This window comes from Cutaneotrichosporon oleaginosum (assembly GCF_008065305.1).
Source record: "Cutaneotrichosporon oleaginosum strain ATCC 20508 chromosome Unknown ATCC20508_contig01, whole genome shotgun sequence".
NCBI lineage: Eukaryota > Fungi > Basidiomycota > Tremellomycetes > Trichosporonales > Trichosporonaceae > Cutaneotrichosporon > Cutaneotrichosporon oleaginosum.
Genome location: NW_027072170.1, coordinates 3,396,476 through 3,414,575, shown reverse-complemented (window position 1 = coordinate 3,414,575; position 18,100 = coordinate 3,396,476). Strand labels below are relative to the sequence as shown.

At 58.2% G+C, this 18,100-nt stretch overlaps 7 protein-coding genes across 7 annotated transcripts; 4 read left to right on the top strand and 3 right to left on the bottom strand.

Annotated features, from left to right (window-relative positions):
- Nucleotides 1–24: 24 nt before the first annotated feature.
- Nucleotides 25–2,327, bottom strand: COLE_01377 (uncharacterized protein; the record flags this gene model as incomplete). Its single annotated transcript, XM_018421655.2, has 7 exons — nt 25–130; nt 193–467; nt 509–998; nt 1,036–1,345; nt 1,382–1,898; nt 1,942–2,032; nt 2,068–2,327. The coding sequence occupies 7 exons, from the start codon at nt 2,325–2,327 to the stop codon at nt 25–27; spliced, it is 2,049 nt and encodes a 682-aa protein (XP_018282938.1).
- Nucleotides 2,328–3,239: 912 nt separating this feature from the next.
- COLE_01376 (uncharacterized protein) lies at nt 3,240–7,309 on the top strand (the record flags this gene model as incomplete). Its single annotated transcript, XM_018421381.2, has 3 exons — nt 3,240–3,260; nt 3,308–7,164; nt 7,198–7,309. 3 exons carry the CDS (start codon nt 3,240–3,242, stop codon nt 7,307–7,309), a joined length of 3,990 nt encoding a protein of 1,329 aa, XP_018282939.1.
- An 82-nt stretch (nt 7,310–7,391) lies between these two features.
- On the bottom strand, nt 7,392–8,319 carry COLE_01375 (uncharacterized protein; the record flags this gene model as incomplete). The annotated part of the gene is made up of 4 exons (XM_018421065.2): nt 7,392–7,661; nt 7,783–7,914; nt 8,028–8,137; nt 8,172–8,319. The coding sequence occupies 4 exons, from the start codon at nt 8,317–8,319 to the stop codon at nt 7,392–7,394; spliced, it is 660 nt and encodes a 219-aa protein (XP_018282940.1).
- A 214-nt stretch (nt 8,320–8,533) lies between these two features.
- COLE_01374 (uncharacterized protein) lies at nt 8,534–9,774 on the bottom strand (the record flags this gene model as incomplete). The annotated part of the gene is made up of 7 exons (XM_018426260.2): nt 8,534–8,661; nt 8,696–8,782; nt 8,813–8,878; nt 9,044–9,122; nt 9,155–9,275; nt 9,400–9,644; nt 9,676–9,774. The coding sequence occupies 7 exons, from the start codon at nt 9,772–9,774 to the stop codon at nt 8,534–8,536; spliced, it is 825 nt and encodes a 274-aa protein (XP_018282941.1).
- A 253-nt stretch (nt 9,775–10,027) lies between these two features.
- Nucleotides 10,028–12,073, top strand: COLE_01373 (uncharacterized protein; the record flags this gene model as incomplete). The annotated part of the gene is made up of 12 exons (XM_018421497.2): nt 10,028–10,167; nt 10,210–10,407; nt 10,441–10,518; nt 10,556–10,646; nt 10,696–10,861; nt 10,895–11,107; nt 11,139–11,250; nt 11,292–11,367; nt 11,403–11,478; nt 11,510–11,745; nt 11,835–11,924; nt 11,960–12,073. 12 exons carry the CDS (start codon nt 10,028–10,030, stop codon nt 12,071–12,073), a joined length of 1,590 nt encoding a protein of 529 aa, XP_018282942.1.
- A 392-nt stretch (nt 12,074–12,465) lies between these two features.
- On the top strand, nt 12,466–13,344 carry COLE_01372 (uncharacterized protein; the record flags this gene model as incomplete). The annotated part of the gene is made up of 1 exon (XM_018424802.2): nt 12,466–13,344. The coding sequence occupies one exon, from the start codon at nt 12,466–12,468 to the stop codon at nt 13,342–13,344; it is 879 nt and encodes a 292-aa protein (XP_018282943.1).
- Nucleotides 13,345–15,580: 2,236 nt separating this feature from the next.
- On the top strand, nt 15,581–18,068 carry COLE_01371 (uncharacterized protein; the record flags this gene model as incomplete). The annotated part of the gene is made up of 2 exons (XM_018420614.2): nt 15,581–15,896; nt 15,931–18,068. 2 exons carry the CDS (start codon nt 15,581–15,583, stop codon nt 18,066–18,068), a joined length of 2,454 nt encoding a protein of 817 aa, XP_018282945.1.
- Between the last annotated feature and the right edge of the window lie 32 nt (nt 18,069–18,100).

Here is an 18,100-nt window from a genome sequence, read left to right as displayed (position 1 = left end):
AATACTCTACATGCAGTCTGAATTTTATGCGCTACGACGCTCTAAGAACTCGAGCCAAGATCCCCAAGAGCCTTGACAAAGCTTGTGGGATTCAAGACCTCCGTACTTCCGTACGTGATCCTCTTGCCGCCTCCTCCGCCCTCGCGTTGACTCCTAGATGCCCATTCTTGCAAGTTCGAGTACTCAACGTACCCACCACCGCCAACAACAAACACCACACTTTCCTGGTACTGTGTCCTCGTGCGGCCGGACTGAGGGTTCCTCGAGCGCGTCGCCTTGGGGTCGAACAGGAGGTAATCGTCGGTGTCCTGGAGGGCTTGAGTTGCCGCTGTCGACGGTTCCATCAGCGCCTCCACGAGTCGAGTGATCGTCAGCTCCTTTTTGGCGGGAAGGAAGTTCTTCACACCGCTGATGATGTTGTCGAGGCTCACGCCAGTTATGCCTCCCTCGCGAAGACGGTCGGTGATCTGACGGTTAGATATGTTCGTAATGTCACAGGGCAACTTACGCGGTTGCCCAGCACACCAAAGCCTTTAGTCCACTCGCCACCAGCGGCGACTGGCTGGGCTGCCACTGCCGGCTGAGAAGCCATCATCGTCATGCGCGTGATTTCGCGCACTTTCTTGACATACTCCAGCGCGGAGACATCGGCGCCGGCGGATAGCAGTTGACCAGTGATCTCCTCCAGGTCAGCCTTGGGCATGTCGGGGACAGAGAGGTAGAAGATGATCGCCAGACGGAGCTGGTCCTCAGCTGTAGGGTGCGCAATCTGTCCAGGCTCGTCGGTTTGACCTCGCATCGCCGCAAGAACCTGGGCTTTAGTCATCTTGGACGCCAACTCCTCAACCTGGAACAGGTTGTCCAAGCTGCGCTCCTTGATCGCCTGCAACAATGCTGTCGCGATGTTCATGTGCGTGTCAAGAGTATGCTTTCGCGCGGTGAGCTCTGGAAGAGCCGTGATCGCGGTCTTGAGGTTGGCGGCATTTGAGGAGAAGTCACTAAGCGTCAGTCAGTGGAATGACAACCTGCACCTACATTTGAGAAACGTCGTTGACATCGCTGACACCGGTTGATCGCGTGAGCTCAGCCGCGTCCGACTTATAGCGATTAAGCTCCGTGTCAATATCCTCGGCCACCTGCGGAAACGGGTTACCGCCATTCTTGGCCCAGAAAAAGTCCTTAGAATCGATGTCGTAAGACTTCTTTTGCAGTCGCCCGTTCTCTGGCGACTCTACTGTTACACGATTGAGCTTCATATCGAGGACATCGTGGACAAGCGCCTGATAAGTCCAAGAGTGAGAGAGCATAGGAACAAGGTCAACATTGCGGTCCATGATGACAAGAACTGGACAATCAGCAAAGGCAAGGCGGAGTGACTCACGGGGACGCTGAAGGCTGTCGGCTCCAAACGACGTTCCACCTCGCTGCGAGGATGTCGATGAGATGTGGTCGCGCAGTTTGGCATCAAGCTTGCGGGCGACCATCTCAGCAGCGTTACCTCGCGGGGAGCGGATGATTGGAACGATGCCCATGGTGACGATGACGCTGAAAAGGCCCTTGGCGATGCGCTCGACTTCCTCTTCGATCTCAACCTCACCCGCCTTGGGATCGTTGAGGACAACATAACTGGGTTTGCCGTCTACTTCCTTTTCCGGCGCGCCGGCCTTCTTCGCATGTCCGTTGGCGTCGATAGGCACACGGCTTGGGAGCAGAGAGAAGAGGTTAGGGGATGGAACGAGGAAGTCGAGGAATTGGTCATGAACAGAGTTGATCAACTGCCCAGCTGCACCGGTGGGATCACTCGCGAGGATAAGCGAAGCAAGCTCCTCGAGAAGCGATCGCGGCAAAGCCGATGTGAAGGAAAGGTGGTACGATGAGTACAGGGGAGGGCTCAAGTCCTGCGCATCAGCTAGGTCTCACGTAGTGATCGAGCTGACGCACCTCCGCGATGCGTCGAATATTGGCAAGTGTCGGCGTCACGAAGTAAACCGCAGGAACGTCGGAAAGTGGAGGCCGCTGAGCGTGTAGCTGCCTGAGCGTCAGCTGCGCTTGGTGCAAAACGCTCACATATGCAAGGTGACGCCCTGCTCACGCAAGTCCTGCACCCGCAGACTAGTGGCGAGGATGTCCTTGCTCAAGTCATCGAGAATCAGGACCTTCCAGACAAGAGGCTGAGATGACTCGTCAAATCCCGACGCGGGAGTGCCGGGGCGAGGGGAGGGAAAAGGGCCGTTGGAGGAGCCTGAGACGGTGGGGGGAGGCTGGTTGAGGTTGAGGAGGGTGAGGAGCGCCTGCGTCTGTGACTGAAGCAGCGTTGGCCTGGACATGGTTGAGGAAGAGCCCTGTAGAGTGGGCTTTTGCCTGTGGCTTTCTTGAAGACTGAGATATGAAGCGGGTGGTTGAGTGATTGAGAGTTGTGTCGGAGATCGGAGATGGCGTGAACGGCGCGAACGGCGTCACCAGCTGTCAGCTGTCCAGCGTGGAAAGAAGGGCCACGTGGAATGTCGTGCCTGACACTGGTGGAGGTGCGGGATCAATTTGTCTCTCTGGTGGGAGGATTTCTGAAAGCAACACCAAGCTTTAGCGCCAGAAACGAGTCACTCAGTTTCACTCGCCACCAGCAATCCGCACTCCTCTTCCACTCCGCTACTGCTTTCATTCATTCTTTCCCGCCTCCCAAAAGCACTTATAGTGCAGCGTCAACCTTCGAGCTACCTCCCCTCTGACGTGGATCGCCGTTCCCTCCGTCTTCCTGGGCGCGGCCTCGGCCCACATCCCACGACGTCCACCACGCCGGGTACACAATGACCGTCGAGGTGCAACTCGATCCGAACGACAAGCAATATGTGTCCCAGGATGCCCCTAAGCGCATGTGAGTAACATGTCTGAACGTCTTGAGTAGCTCTAATCTCTCCCAACAGAAAGCAGATTCAGTTTCAGCCGTTCGCGCCCAAAGACATTGTCCGTGTCTCCGAGGTGGAGGTTACAATTCCAGAGTTGTATAAGAATCACGAGGATGGTTCACGAACGACTGCTCCGGGAGGTCCCCTGGACGCCAGGATGGTATGTCCCACGAGATGGAGAGCTGCACTGTGTGACGTTGACACCAGGGCCCGAACGAGAAAGGCGGCACTTGCCCGACGTGCCATGAGGACCACACCCACTGTGTAGGCCACTACGGCTATGTCAAGCTGGCGCTTCCCGTGTTCCATATTGGGTACTACCGCCCGACCATTAACATGTTGCAGTGCATCTGCAAGGTAAGCTCGACACATTCCGCTGTCCGCACGCAGAAAGCTAACGACAGACCTGTGCTCGTGTCCTGCTCCCTCCTGTTGAACGCGCCGCGTTCCTGAAGCGCTTTCGGCGACCGAAGCTGGAAATGCTGCAGCGTCAGAGTGCACAGAAAGGTGTTCTTGCTTCGTGCAAGAAGGTGACTACCTGTCCTTACTGCTTCGCTCCGAATGGTATCGTCAAGCGGTCCGGCACGCTCAAGATTTCGCACGAGCCCTACCGCTCGAACAAGAATGCTGAGGCCAAGCAGGAATGGATGTCCAACTTCAAATCAGTCATCACGGAGCAAGGGGCGATTGGGACGCACCTCAACAAGTCGGTCGAGGACATGAATCCACTCAAGGTGCTCGAGCTTTTCCGACGGGTTACAGCGGAGGACTGTGAGCTGCTGGCATTGCACCCCGATATTGGCCGCCCAGAAGACTATCTCTGGACGTACATCTCCGTGCCCCCGCCGTCTATCCGCCCTTCTGTTGCATCGGAAGCAGGTAACAATGAGGATGACTTGACAGCCAAACTCGTCGAAATCGTCAATCAGAATCGCATGCTGATTTCGGTTATGGAGAAGGGTCAGGGCCTGTCTCAGACGATCTCGAACTGGGATGCGCTCAGTCAGATGATCGCGCTATACATCAACTCGCAGACCCCTGGTATCAACACTACGGGCAGCAAGCCCATCCGTGGCTTCGTCCAACGTTTGAAGGGCAAGTCGGGTCGTTTCCGTGGTAACTTGTCCGGAAAGCGTGTCGATTTCTCTGGTCGTACTGTCATCGGCCCCGATCCGAACTTGCGAATTGACGAGGTTGCTGTCCCGGAGAAGATTGCAGTCAAGCTGTCATACCCAGAACGCGTAACCGACTACAACATCGAGGCGATGCGGCAGTGCGTGGTCAACGGCGCCAAGTTGCACCCAGGCGCAAATGTCATCGAAACAGGACGCGGGCCATATCCTCGTCGGTCCTTACAGCCTCTCAAGGATATCGAGCGGCGGAAGGAAATGGCTCGCAATCTGCGCGTCGGCGACATCGTCCACCGGCACGTTCGCGATGGAGACATTGTGCTCTTCAATCGTCAGCCATCACTTCACAAAATCTCTATCATGTGCCACCGCGTGCGCGTGCGGCCATGGCGCACGTTCCGTCTCAACGAATGTGTCTGCAACCCCTACAACGCAGACTTCGATGGTGATGAGATGAACCTTCACGTCCCGCAGACGGAAGAAGCGCGTACAGAGGCCCTCGAGCTCATGTCGGTTAAGAAGAATCTGGTTACACCGCGTAACGGCGAGCCTATCGTTGCCGCCATCCAGGACTTCATCACGGCCTCATACTTACTTTCCAAGCGCGACCGCTTGCTAGACCGCCAGCAGTTCACCCAGATCGTTTCCTACTTGGGGGATGCCAACATCCCTATCGAACTTCCTCCACCCACTATTTGGAAGCCGCAGAGGCTATGGACCGGCAAACAAGTCTACAACCTTCTCATGCGCCCGAATAGCAACTCCAAGGTGCTTGTCAATCTCGAGGCAAAGTGCCGCACGCTGGTTGAACCGCGCAAAGAGTATAACTTCCCCCTGGACATGGCCCCCAACGACGGCTACCTCGTCATTCGCAACTCCGAAATAATGTGCGGAGTATTTGACAAGAACACAGTCGGTGATGGCAAGAAGAACTCCGTGTTCGGCGTCATTCTGCGTGACTACGGTAGCAACGAGGCAGCGATGGCCATGACGAGGCTGGCGAAGCTGTCAGCCCGCTGGCTTGCGAACCAAGGATTCTCGCTGGGCATCAACGACGTCATTCCCGGCCCTGTCCTGCAACAGAGCAAAGACAGCTTAGTGGAGAAGGCGTACAAGGAGTGTGACGACAACATCGAGCTTGCTAAGCGCGGCAAGCTGCAGAACATGCCCGGATGTGACCAAGAGACTACGCTGGAAAGCACCATTTCCGCCACGCTGTCCGATACGCGTGCCAACGTCGGTGATATTTGCAAGCGCGAGTTGTCGCGCGCCAATGCTCCGCTAATTATGGCCACCTGTGGCTCCAAAGGTTCGCTCATCAACGTTGCCCAGATGGTCGCTCTTGTCGGACAGCAAATTATCGCCGGTAAACGTGTCGCCAATGGTTTCCAGGACCGCTCTCTGCCTCACTTCAAGAAGAAGAGTATCGACCCGCCAGCCAAGGGCTTCGTTCGTAACTCGTTCTTCTCCGGTCTGTCACCAGCCGAGTTCCTTTTCCACGCCATTTCCGGTCGCGAGGGTCTCGTCGATACGGCAGTCAAGACGGCTGAGACGGGCTACATGGCACGTCGTCTAATGAAGTCGCTCGAGGATCTGTCCGCACAGTACGATCTTTCGGTGCGCAACTCTGTTGGCACCGTCGTACAGTTCGAGTACGGAGACGATTCACTTGACCCAGCCTGCCTCGAGGGTGACGCGACGCCCGTCGAGTACGTGCGTAGCTGGCAACACGCCATGGCCACCGCGCCAAAGGACGACGTCAAACTCTATCCATACCAAGTTGAGGAGATTGCCCGCTACATTTACCCTGAGCTTCATGCTGGACGGAAGAAGAAGGGAGTGATCGTCCCTCAAGAGTGGCAGCAAGTGCACGTCAAGTTCCGCGAGAACACCTATAACTTTATCAACGACAAGATTGCCAAGAAGATGGCCGAGCAGCGCGAGCGTCGCGGCGTTCCCGCCGCCGACTCCAGGGATGCCGCCGAGGAATACGAGGACTTCTTGATCTCACATGACCCCGACGTTCAGCGTGTTTTGGATAACTCGTTCTCTGTGACGCGTTCGCAACTCTTGCAGTTCCTCGAGAATTGCCGTACGCGCTATCTGCTGGCCAAGATTGAACCCGGATCGACCGTGGGCGCTGTCGGTGCTCAGTCGATTGGTGAACCTGGTACGCAGATGACCTTGAAGACGTTCCACTTCGCTGGTGTCGCATCGATGAACGTAACCCTCGGTGTCCCGCGTATCAAGGAGATCATCAACGCCGCGAAGATCATCTCGACCCCGATCATCACCGTTCAGCTCGAGCAGTACCGCGACGAGTCGGTTGCGCGTATTGTCAAGGGACGTATTGAGCGGACAACGCTTGGAGAGATCGCGTCGATCATCGAGGAGGCGTGGACGGGTGCTGGCGCTTTCATCGAAGTTCACGTCGACATGGACGCGATTTCCAAGCTGCAGCTCGAGATTACTTTGGACAGCATAAAGCACTCCCTCACGCTTGCGCCCAAGCTCAAGATCCGCGACAGCGATGTCACCATCAACTCGAGGAAGGCGCGCATCAAGATCTACATCAACGACCCGTCCGACAAGGACAAGTTCACGGGTGTTTACGAGCGCCTCAAATACCTCAAACGCGCTATCCCCAGCGTACAGGTCAAGGGTCTTCCAGAGATTGACCGCTCCGTTATCACCAAGGATGAGAAAGACAAGGAAAGGCTGCAACTCTTGGTCACCGGCTATGGCCTGAGCGAAGTCATGGGCATGGATGGCGTCGACGGTATCAACACCAAGACTAATCACGTCATGGAGACAGCCAAGGTTCTCGGCATCGAGGCGGCGAGGCAGACCATCTACGAGGAGATTCAGACGACTATGAGGTCGCACGGCATGAACATCGACCCGCGTCACGTCATGCTCCTCGGCGATGTCATGACGTACAAGGGCGAGGTGCTGGGCATTACGCGCTTCGGTGTCCAGAAGATGAAGGACTCGGTGCTCATGCTGGCCTCATTCGAAAAGACGACGGATCACCTCTTCGACGCCTCTCTCTTCTCCAAGGTCGACGAGATCGAGGGCGTTTCGGAATGCATTATCATGGGCACACCTGCGCCAGGCTGCGGCACCTCTCTGTGAGTTCCTCCCATTGGCCCTGCTGACACCAGCGCTTCGATTGTTACACCCGCACCATTCCTCGCCAAGCGCAAGCCCTTACTCTTCGAGTCCGCGTACAAGGAGGGCCGCGAGCGGCTCGCAACGGGCATGGACATCGATTAATCACACATTATCAGCATTGCATTGTCACAATATCCGGTAGAATGCTTCATGCATCCCCGTGAGCTATTAGGGTTGTTCTCTATCAGAGGTAGGGCATGCGCTCCTTCAGAGTCTCCTTGATCTGAGTGTATACTTCCTCGACGGCGGGCGTGGAGTTGATGTCCACACACTTGCCCTTCTCAATGTAGTATTCGATGACGGGATAAGAAGTCTCGCGGTATGTCACAAAGCGCTTCTTAAGCGACTCCTCGTTGTCGTCGGCGCGGCCAGAAGTCTTGGAGCGCTCCTTGATGCGGTCACGCATGACCTCCTCGGTGGTGTTGATGAAGAGGACGAGCGATGAGTCGACAACCTAGGGTCAGCTGAGCTCGAGCACAGCAAGGGTCGGAGTGGAGCTCATAAGCAACGCGCGTATCGCCGAGCGTAACGGGATGGAATACACCCGTATCGTGCGCCCTTCACGGCCTACTCACCGCCTTGTCGAACATAAGCGCCTGGTCCATCTTGCGCGGGAAGCCGTCGATCAAGAAGCGGCCCTTGCCGTTGACCCAACCCTCCCCGGAAGGCGGGTTTGCCAGCGTCGCTGTCATGGCGTTCTCAATAAGCTGGAGTCAGCAATGTCCGGTTGTTTATGTCAGCCCTTTTCTTCTCTGACGCTGTCCCCCAGCTCATATTAGACGAGCTGAGGAAGGCAATCCGCGCCTCGGCATTGGCTCACCTTGATGGTGACCTCGAGGGGCACAATGAGGCCCTCCTTGATGCACCCACGGATCAGGTCACCGTACTTAGACCCGGGCCTGTCCTGCTCCTCACGGAGAAGGTCACCCGCTGCGCGTCAGTCGAGTTGTGATCCGAGACAAACCGGACAGGTGCTTGAAGCCGTAGTCGCGAACCATAAGGTCGCACTGGGTGCCCTTGCCAGCGCCAGGCCCGCCGAGGACGAAGATGACGGTGATCTTCTCCTTGTCAAAAACGGGCTTGTCGCTGGTGTAGAGGGGCGTAGAGGACATGATGAGTGAGTGGTGGGGTGAAGAGAGAGTGGATCGAAGGCCGATATTTAAAGCCCGGAAAGACGTGGCGTCGATCATCCGATCATCCTCCGCGTCACGTGCCTGACTTCAGGCTGCGTACACGCCAAGCTCTTCAGCATGGCATAACTTGACTTGGTCTAACTGGCCCTCATCGTGTCACACATCGGCCCATGCAATGCACAAGTACAACATATTACGCGTCTCGCTCGGCTCCACTCCCCCCGCTCGTCATACTGTCCTCGAGAGCGCGCTTGGCCATGGCAGCCAACACCTCGGGCTTGTCGCCATACTCGATGAGGCGCAGCCGCAGGGCATAGCACACAATTTGTCAGATATCCGCACCGCAAGGACCCACCCTTCTCGATCTTCTCAAGGGAGCGTGTCGTCTCCTCCTGCTTCTTGCTGAGCTTGTAGAGCATGGACGGGGAGATACCGTCGAACACTGCGTCAGTCACGAAAGCCAATTACGCACAAGTCTTTACCACCCGGACAAAGTTACAGACGGCGAGGGGCGTGTTGTGATCGCCCGTGCTGAGCGCTGGTGTTAGCCGGAGTGAACACGGGCGGTTGTCGCCGCTGCCTGAGCGTATCGCCCCTAGTCGCAAATTGTGGAGCCATGCAGCTGGGGTGCACACCTATGGGCGGAGAACCACGCCTTTCGCCGAGAGGTGCGCGCAGATAATAGCGCTCAGCCTTCGCTCACCGTTCGTCGCGTAGCGCATCAGCTCGCCAGTAAGGTCCGACATGCCCAGGATGTAGTCCTCTGGTGTGATGACCACGAGCTGTGGTGAGTACAGCCTGTCTTCCCGCTTACGCTATCACCAGTGTCGTCCGATATAAGCGCCTTCTGCAGCTGAGGGAGTGAAACGAGGTCGCCCGTCTCGAGATAGTAGAGGAACGAGTACGCCTCAATGTACTCCTCAAGACCCGCGGAACTGCCGTCAACATGGACCTCCCGGGAGCTGCCAGCAAGTTGAGGACTTAACCTGGGGAGCGCAGCTGATGCAACCGCGTTGGCACGTGAAGCACTAGTTGGCTACTTCCCGCGTTTTCACTTACACCTGACGGCTGAACTTCCAAAAGTTCGCAGTCGTCGCCTCCGGGTCAGCCTCGGCAGCCGCGAGCTCAGTGGCGACCGCGACGAAGTTCTTATGGATTGTGCGCTCCTTAACACGGGCCTCCTTGAGATTCTTTGCGCGCGCGGAATCGCTTCCAGTCGCACCACGATGCAGGTGGAAAATGAGCTTCTTAGAGAGCTGAGTGATAGCGCGACTCAGGATGATAACCTGTTCTCGACGTTCATTCTGCGGTCAGCGACAACAAGAGCAAGCTCACGTAGGCATCCAGCTCAGCACGGTAAGCCTCAAAAGTCTTGGCGAGGTGCTCGCGGCGCGTCTGCGTGGGCGGGCTTGCCTCCATTACAACGTCGGCCATGTTGTGTTGTTGAGAAGACGATCGCTGGAGAGTGGAAGTCGAGAGTGGAGGCGGCTTTCAAAATATGGTGAGGACAGGGTGAATATTGACGGGCCACGTGCGTATTACCCTTGATAATAACCATATAACAATGTGATTGTAATCCGTTCCGCGTGCGTCATCGGCTAACCCCGAGAGGCTTGACCTTGTGTGCAGCCGACATGTGCTGGTAGACGTTGCACTTCTCATCATCCGCACCCTTACGTAGCTCACAATGCTGAGCATTTTGCTGCTCAGCCTTTTGGGAACGGCGCCTGTTTTGGCGCTCGACGCAGCGACCAGCCATCGCCTGCTGAAGACTGGGCGACCGCAGATTGGGCTTTGGCAAGCGCTGAGGGCGCAGGAGAAGTCGGAGTGGGTTGCTGGTCTCCTCTTGCTGTATGTCACTAACCCCAGCTCTCTCTTCGCTGAGAGTAATGTTCAGACAACATTTGCAGAGCCTAAATACAAGGCACACTGTTTCGATCAGCGCATATCGCATTCAGGCGAGGTTAACGGTTCATTCTGCCAGCGCTACTGGCTCGACGACCAGTACTACAAGCCCGGTGGGCCCGTATTCCTGCTCGATGGGGGGGAGACTGACGGCGCTGACCGGTAAGCTGTGTGCAAACATGTGAGCTGATCTAGTCTTCCCTTCCTGGAGTCTGGCATCTTGCAAATCCTTTCCAACGCCACCGGAGGGCTGGGCATCGTCCTCGAGCACCGGTAGGTCTGCCATGGAGACCGCTGACGTTAACCTGAGATACTACGGGGAGTCTGTGCCAGTCAAGTCATTCTCAACCGACGACCTCCGCTTTCTGAACAACGCCGACAGTCTTGAAGACTCTGCCAACGTACGTCTGCCAGCTGGCACTCATGAACAGACATGGAATCTAACGTCAGTTCATTCGCAACTTTCAACCACCTAAGCGCCTTGCTCTTGAGGCCGATGCGCTCAAGCCTAAGCATACGCCGTGGATCTACTATGGAGGCTCGTACGCTGGGGCGCGTGCGGCCTTCATGCGCAAGGAATATCCGGATCTGGTGTGGGGAGCAATTGCCAGCAGCGGTGGGTGTGGAAGTGGTAGCCAACTAACAGCAGCGGTGACCCACGCACAGATCAACATGGCCGAGTACTTCGATCCAATCCAGAAGTACGCAGACCAGAAGTGTATTTCCACGTTGCAAAGTGCGATTCGCATTATTGACACGTTACTGGAGCTCCCTCACCCCGTCCCATCGTTGCTGAAGGGCCTGTTTGGTGTGGCTGAGCTCGAGAATGATGATTTTGGCGGCGTGCTCCAGTCTCCTCTAGGTAAGTCCGGTCTTGAGCTTTCTAACACAAGGTTATTGGCAGGCGCGAAATTGGAACCCGGAGGTCAGCAGCAACGGCTGGGACGTGTTCTGTGATGCACTCACGAGCGGAGGCCATGGTGGCCGTATTGGATTGCTCAAGATGTGAGATCTCGGCCTACATATGTCTCGATTGCTGACACCAGCGCACCTGCCGTTATGAACTACGCCAAGTACATCCGAGAGCATGTCGTCGCGTACTGCCCCACAGATGCAGTTGACGTGAGCCGCTGCCCCATTGCCTAGCTGATCAGTAGTGCTTCGGGACACACAATGACACCAAGTTTGAGGTTGACGACCTCGACCAGACTTGGCGCCTCTGGCTCTTCCAGGGTACGTATCACCTTGTGCTCGCTGATCCCAGTCTGCACGCAGTGGGGGTACTTTATGCCGGCACCTAAGGATGGTCCGTCTATTCTATCCAAGCACGTCACGCTTGAGTACACTTCCAACATTTGCAAGCAAGCGTATCCGCCCGGCAAGTACTTTGCGGTTCCCAACTGGCCGAATGTGACGGACGTCAATGCGCGGGGTGACTATGAGCTGGAGGCCCACCGGCTGGCCTACATCGACGGAGAAGCTGACCCTTGGCGCACCATGGTAAGTGCTAGCCACGTTTTCCGCGCAACTGGTCGGGCATGGAGGGGCTTCGGCAAATTGACTAGTGTGACATGGAGTACTAATGAAAGACGCCGCAGGCCGACATCGTGCCCAAGCGCAAATCGTCCGTTGACAAGCCTCTTCATCTGATCGAGGACGGGGTGCACCACTGGGATGAGGTAGGCTCCGGCCACATGAGGTTGTTTGACAGCAGAACGGTTTGGAAAACCATGACCTCGAGCCCCCGGCAATCCGCAATGTGCACAACTTCGAGATACTCTTCGTGCAAGAATGGCTGTCTCAGTTCCGCGACGACAAGCATTCGTAGAATCTAGATTGAAGTAGAAGCCTGACAAACAAGCTTGGGTAGGTATTCGCAATGTAAGCGTCGATGTGCGGCGGCGAAGTGATGAACAAACCTGCGAAGGTAACCATGATTAGGAGTCAATCTGCTGCAGCGTCGGAGACGGCCGACTGACGGCCGGGCCGGTATCCTCGCCCACTTCCAACTCCCTCACCTTGTCTCCACCTACTCCGCCATGACCCAAGACTTCCCAACGGAGAGGCTCAAGCCAATCGACGTATCGCCTGCCGAGGCGACAGTATACATCCCGACACCTCTGCATCCAAAATCGGAGGCACTGGCGGAGAAGACATTCGGCCGCGTTGTCCGCCCAGGCGTGGACGGATGGAGCCGAGAAGCGTGTATTGAGGCGGCGGATGTGGCGTGTATGTGGCTCCTACTCCTTAGGTCTGACGTTAGTGATTCGTGTCGGACCCATGAACGCGCATGACATCCGCTCCGCGCGCCGCCTTAAGATTATTGCTCGCAACGGGACGGGGTACGACGCGATCGATACCGCAGCGTGCCGGGATATGGGGGTTGTCGTAACGAACATGCCTGGAGGAAATGCCGGCTCCGTAGCGGAGCTCACACTCGCACTGGCGTTGGCCGTGTTGCGACGAGTCACGGAGCTCTGGCCGCGCATTCGAGACGGCGAGTGCATCCCCTCTATCCGCGCGCTGTCGCCAGGCCTGAGTGGCAAGACGGTGGGTTTAGTTGGCATGGGGAACATTGCCTATCTCGCCGCCAAGCTGTTCCTCGCCTTCAACTGTCGCATCCTGGTGTACTCGCCCACCAGTCCGCCTGAGCGATGGACCGAGCAAGATGCTGGCTTTGAGCCTATTCCCTTCACCCGCATCGCTACTCTAGACGAGCTGCTTGAGCAGGCCGACGTCGTCTCGCTCCACTGCCCTCTCACAGCCCAGACGCGCAATATGATCGGGGCACCCCAGCTCGCGCGCATGAAGGATGGCTCAGTGCTCCTCAACACGGCACGCGGGGGCATGGTGGACGAGGACGCGCTCGCGGATGCACTGCAGCGTGAAGGCGGCGTATGGGGTGCGGGACTCGACGTCATGGCCACGGAGCCTGCTTTTGGGGCGAACCTGGGACGACTGCGCGATGCACCAAATGTGGTGATCCTCCCCCACCTCGGCGGGTCGACAGACGAGACGACGCAGCGAGGCTGCGATGCTGCCATCGGCATAGTAGTAGACTACCTCGAAGGCAAGGGTGCGCGGAACCGCGTCGCGTAGGGAGATATAACATTAGAAATTAGAGAGGACCAAGGGCCAAAGCGGCAGGCGCGCCTGCACCTTCGCGGCGTCACCCATTCCGGGGAGCTGGATGTGTGCATGCAATATCTACCCTAAGCCTAGGACATGGAGACGGTCGCGCCAAGGTCCTGCAGCGTCTTCATAAGCTTCTCGGCCTCCTCCTTGGGCACGTTCTCCTTGAGGGTCTGCGGCACCGACTCGACAAACTTCTTCGCCTGGACGTGAGCGCGGGTCATGGAGCCAGGCACAAAGCAAGGGCGCGGTGACAACTAGAAGTTGGGCCGATCTTGTCGACATCTCGGCACACCGGCCCCTCAGACCTCCTGCACCATCGGCACTCACCTCAACAAGGTTCATGTTTGGCATGATCGCCTTGACCTCGCGGATGATCTTAGCCTTGGCGGCCGCGTCGATCTTCTCAAGCTTCAGCGTGAAGATAGTCTTCTCCTTCGGCTTCTCCTCGGCGGCAGGCGCCTCCCCAGCGTCGGCAGCGGCCGCGGCCGCTGGTGCAGCAGACGCAGCGGGGAGCGCAACCTCAGTGATGTTGAGGCGGGTCTAGGGTTAGCGATGCGACGTCGACTTGGCGTGCCGGGCTGAGCGAGAAACAGTTGAAGCTACGAGAGCTCGAGATATGTAGGCAGACGTACGGGCCGGCAACATCGGTATGGGAGTGACAGGAAGGAAAGCGCTGTTGGCTTGGCGGCGACGAGGATCATGCCTCGCCGTTCCGCATCCGCTTCACCTCCCAATACGCCCTGCCACTCGCCAAAGCTCCTTGCCGTGGCCACTTATCCCTTACGCGCTGCGACAAGTGCGCGTCATGCGCAGACGCAGACCAACTCGGCAGCTCCCCGGCCTTCTTCAGCGCCACAGCTAACACACCTTGAGGGCAGACACAAGCTCCGAGACCTCGAGGAGGGTGAGCCCCTCGACGGAGTCCACAATCGACGCAATCTTGGGCGACACAGCTGCAGGGGCCGCCTCCTCCCGCGCGATGCGCGTAGACGAAAATGCCCTCGCGGGTGCGCGGTACGCGGCGCGGCTGGACGAAGCGCGGAGGGCGCGGAGGACGGTCCTGGGAGCCTGGCGTCAGTATGTCCGAATTTCGGGAGGGGCGCGCGGACGGATGGACGACGGGGCGGAGAGGGGGAGAAAGTGGCGCATGGGGAAAGGGAAATGTCGGCAGTCTGAGTCCGTGTCCGAGCACCCGCGCGCGCCGCGTCGATACGCACGCTCATGGTTGTCGATGGTGTTGAGGGCTGCAATGGTCGCGGTGGTGGAAAAGGACGTCTCCGAAATCTCGCGGATCGCGTGTGCCACACTGGAAAACTCCGTTGGTTACTAGGCGGGCAGAGCCATGCATTAGGCTCGTGGAGACCTAGTGTTCGTGCCTAATTCTTGAGCGGTTTATGAAGGCCAACAATTCAGGCTATCACCACCGTTAAAAGCTCGTATAGTGTAGGTGGTTATCACAGTTCGTTGTGGCTGAAAGTCTCAACCCGAGCTAACCGCTGTTCGACTCAGCGTGCGAGCATCTTCTTTTGTGCCGTAAACAGTAAATCAACTTTGGCGATCCTCGCTCGACGGTCACCCCAGTATGATCCGCCCAGTCGGGTCAGAATGTGATACGCCTCTTCTCCTGCGCGGTACACCAGCCCCGTCGGCGCAGATTAGATGGACCACGATGACGACGATGTAGTCGCGGGAAGGACTTGCGGATCGGCTTTCTGCTGTGCTGACCCTCCGTCATGTTCTATGATGCCGATGTGGAAGTGCTGTCTTGGCATTCCAGCGCGCTCGTCTTCGAAGAACCAGACGTCAAAGGCGATTAAGATGATGAAAAGGTGGGACGTAAACCTACGTATTGTGGCTGAGTGCCTGCATAAAGTGTGAGGGAGGCGAGGCACTCGCGCGCATGCTCAGCGGGACCGACAGTGTCTCAGCTCGTAGAGTCGGCACGCCAATCGACAACCTGAAATCGCCGTGGGCTATCGTGTCTCTCTCATCAACAATCCTCTCACATCTACCCATCTATCCTCTTCCTGTTTCCAACTACTCGAATTAGTCTCCTACCCACCGCGGTGTTCGCCACCTCAACCCCGTCTCACATGACTTTCCGTTAACTGTTCATACACTCGGCATCACCCTCCACCTTACGGGCACCGAAGCCCTCGAATTCCGCTTCAACCTCCACCCACTACACCCCCGGTAGCGAATGGCGCCGTCCGTAGACGCATCCTCGACGCACTATGCGCTCGTCGTCGACGCCGGTTCCTCAGGCTCGCGCCTCCAAATCTACTCGTGGCGCGACCCCGGGCTCGAGCGCGATGAGATTCTCGGCGAGGTGCGCGCAGCACGCAAGGCCGGTCTGGGCGACGGAATGCCATCGCGATGGTGGTGGTGGGACCACCTCAAGCGGAAGGATAACAGCAAGGCGAGCGCCGAGGAGATGGAACGGCGCGCTCTGCGCCGGCTCGTGCGTGTCGGCAAGGGCGTGAGGGGGGACGAGTGGGTCAAGCGCGTTGAGCCAGGTACGTTGTTCATCCACGGCCCCGCTGAGACAAGGCATCTCTACTGTCGCGCCAGAAGATATTCCGGGATACCTGGCCCCTCTAATGGCCCACGCCCTTGAACATATCCCCCCGAGCCAGCGCGGGCGCACGCCAATATACGTTCTCGCCACGGCGGGGATGCGGCTCTTGAGTAAGGAAGCGCAGGAAGCCATCCTCGCGGAGACGTGCAGCACTCTCAGGCGCGATTACCCATTTACGTTGGATGGACCGTCGGCGGCAGGGCCGTGCGGCGATAGTGTGCGCGTCATCAGCGGCGAGGAGGAAGGTATCTGGGGCTGGGTGGCCGTCAACTACCTCATGGATGGTTTCGGGCACGCGCCAGAACTCGCACATGCGGACTCTGAGACAGAGCACGACCACCTCCTCCCCTTACCCAGTCTCGCATCTGCCCCCGATGGGAGTAGTGCCACCGACGCAGTGACGCCCGTCGACGTGCATCACCATTCACCGACGTTCGGCTTCCTCGACATGGGCGGGGCGAGCACGCAGTTGGCTTTCTCGCCTTCAACCGAGGAACTAAGCCAGTCACGCTTCCCCGCCAACCAACTAGCTACTATTTCGCTACGTCTTCTCAGCGGCGAGCTCGTTGAGTGGCCGGTCTTCGCAGCATCGTGGCTTGGCTTCGGCACAAATCGCGTGCGTGAGCGCTACGTCGAGGCTGCAGTCAAGGAGTGGTCGGCGCTGCCATTCAAGCCTGAAGTGATCTACGATGCCTGTCTCCCCAACAACCTCACAATTGCGGCCACGGAACAGCACCCCGCGTTTCTGGGCACCGGTGACTTTACGCAATGCTTGCATGCGCTCAAGCCTTTGCTGCTGCACGACGAGCCGTGCGGCGCGGCCCACTGCCTGTTTGGGGGGATGCCTACACCCCGCATCGACTTCTCACGCGCCGATCAGCGCGGCTTCATCGGCATCTCCGAATACTGGTACACCGCGCACCAAGTGCTGGGGCTGGGTGGCGTATGGGACTGGGCAGAGTGGGAGCGGGGAATGGGCGACTTCTGTGCTCAGGACTGGGGGACGATCGAGGCCAAAGTCCAGAGCGCGGAGGGGTGGGCCGATGTCGATCTCGCCCGCTTGCAGATGCAATGCTTCAAGGGCGCGTGGATCAGCAACGTGCTGCACGACGGCATCGGTGTCCCGCGCCTGACCGACAAGGGCGGGAACGCGACGCTGGGCGGGATGGGGGGCACGAACGCCGAGGCCGAGTTTCGCGCGCGGCAGAAGGGCCTCTTCCAGAGCATGGACACGGTGCGCAACACCGCCATCTCATGGACGCTCGGCAAAGTCGTCATCGAGGCGAGCAAGGCGGTGTCCGCCCTGCCCGCTGGGCGGTGGGCGCCGCTGAGTGCTGCAAAAGCACACCTCGCGGACCTCCCGCCGTTTTTGCTCGTCGCGTACGCGCTACTCGCATTCGTCGTCCTCTTTGGGCTGCTACACATGCTCGGGCGTCGCAGCCGCCGCCGCAAGGTTCTGCCCTTCAGCTCCCTTTCCTTCTTTTCCTCAATCCCCGGCCTCGCGCGCCTCTGTCCGCCAGACTCGGCCGATTTGTACGTGGAAGAAGGCGACGGCGGGGCCTCGTCCATGAAGCGCCGCCGGTGGTGGCCGCTGCGCCGCAAGCGTAACGCGCCACACCGCTCGCCGCTGCTCCGACACGCGAGCATGCCCCTCTCCTCTGGCCCGTTCAACGCTTCCGGCACCGCTTCGAGCTGGCAGGCATTGAGCGCGAGCCAGCCGACAAGTCCGCGCGGAAACCGCACCGCCTCGATGCTCGATGTCACCTCGTACCCCTCCTATCCTGGCACGCCGGGGAGCGGCGCGTCCAGCTCTGTTGCCTCAACGCCAAGACCTCCACGCCCGCGCACAACGAGCTACAACCCAGGCGCAGAAGCCGGGTGGAACGATCCCCCCATGTCCATGTTCCAGGACTCGAGCAGCTCGGCTGATGACGAGTGGACGCCCAAGCCCAAGCTGCACAAGAAGCGGACGGGGACGCTCACGCCCTCCGCTGGACCTGGAGGGGAGCGAATACTCAGCCGGAACTCTAGCCGTGTTAATCTCGCCGACACAGGACACTTGGCACAGCGCAATGCAAGCCGTTCCGGCACGCCACAGCGTGATATGTAGGACCATAGATTCATTGCATAAGTGTACTACGA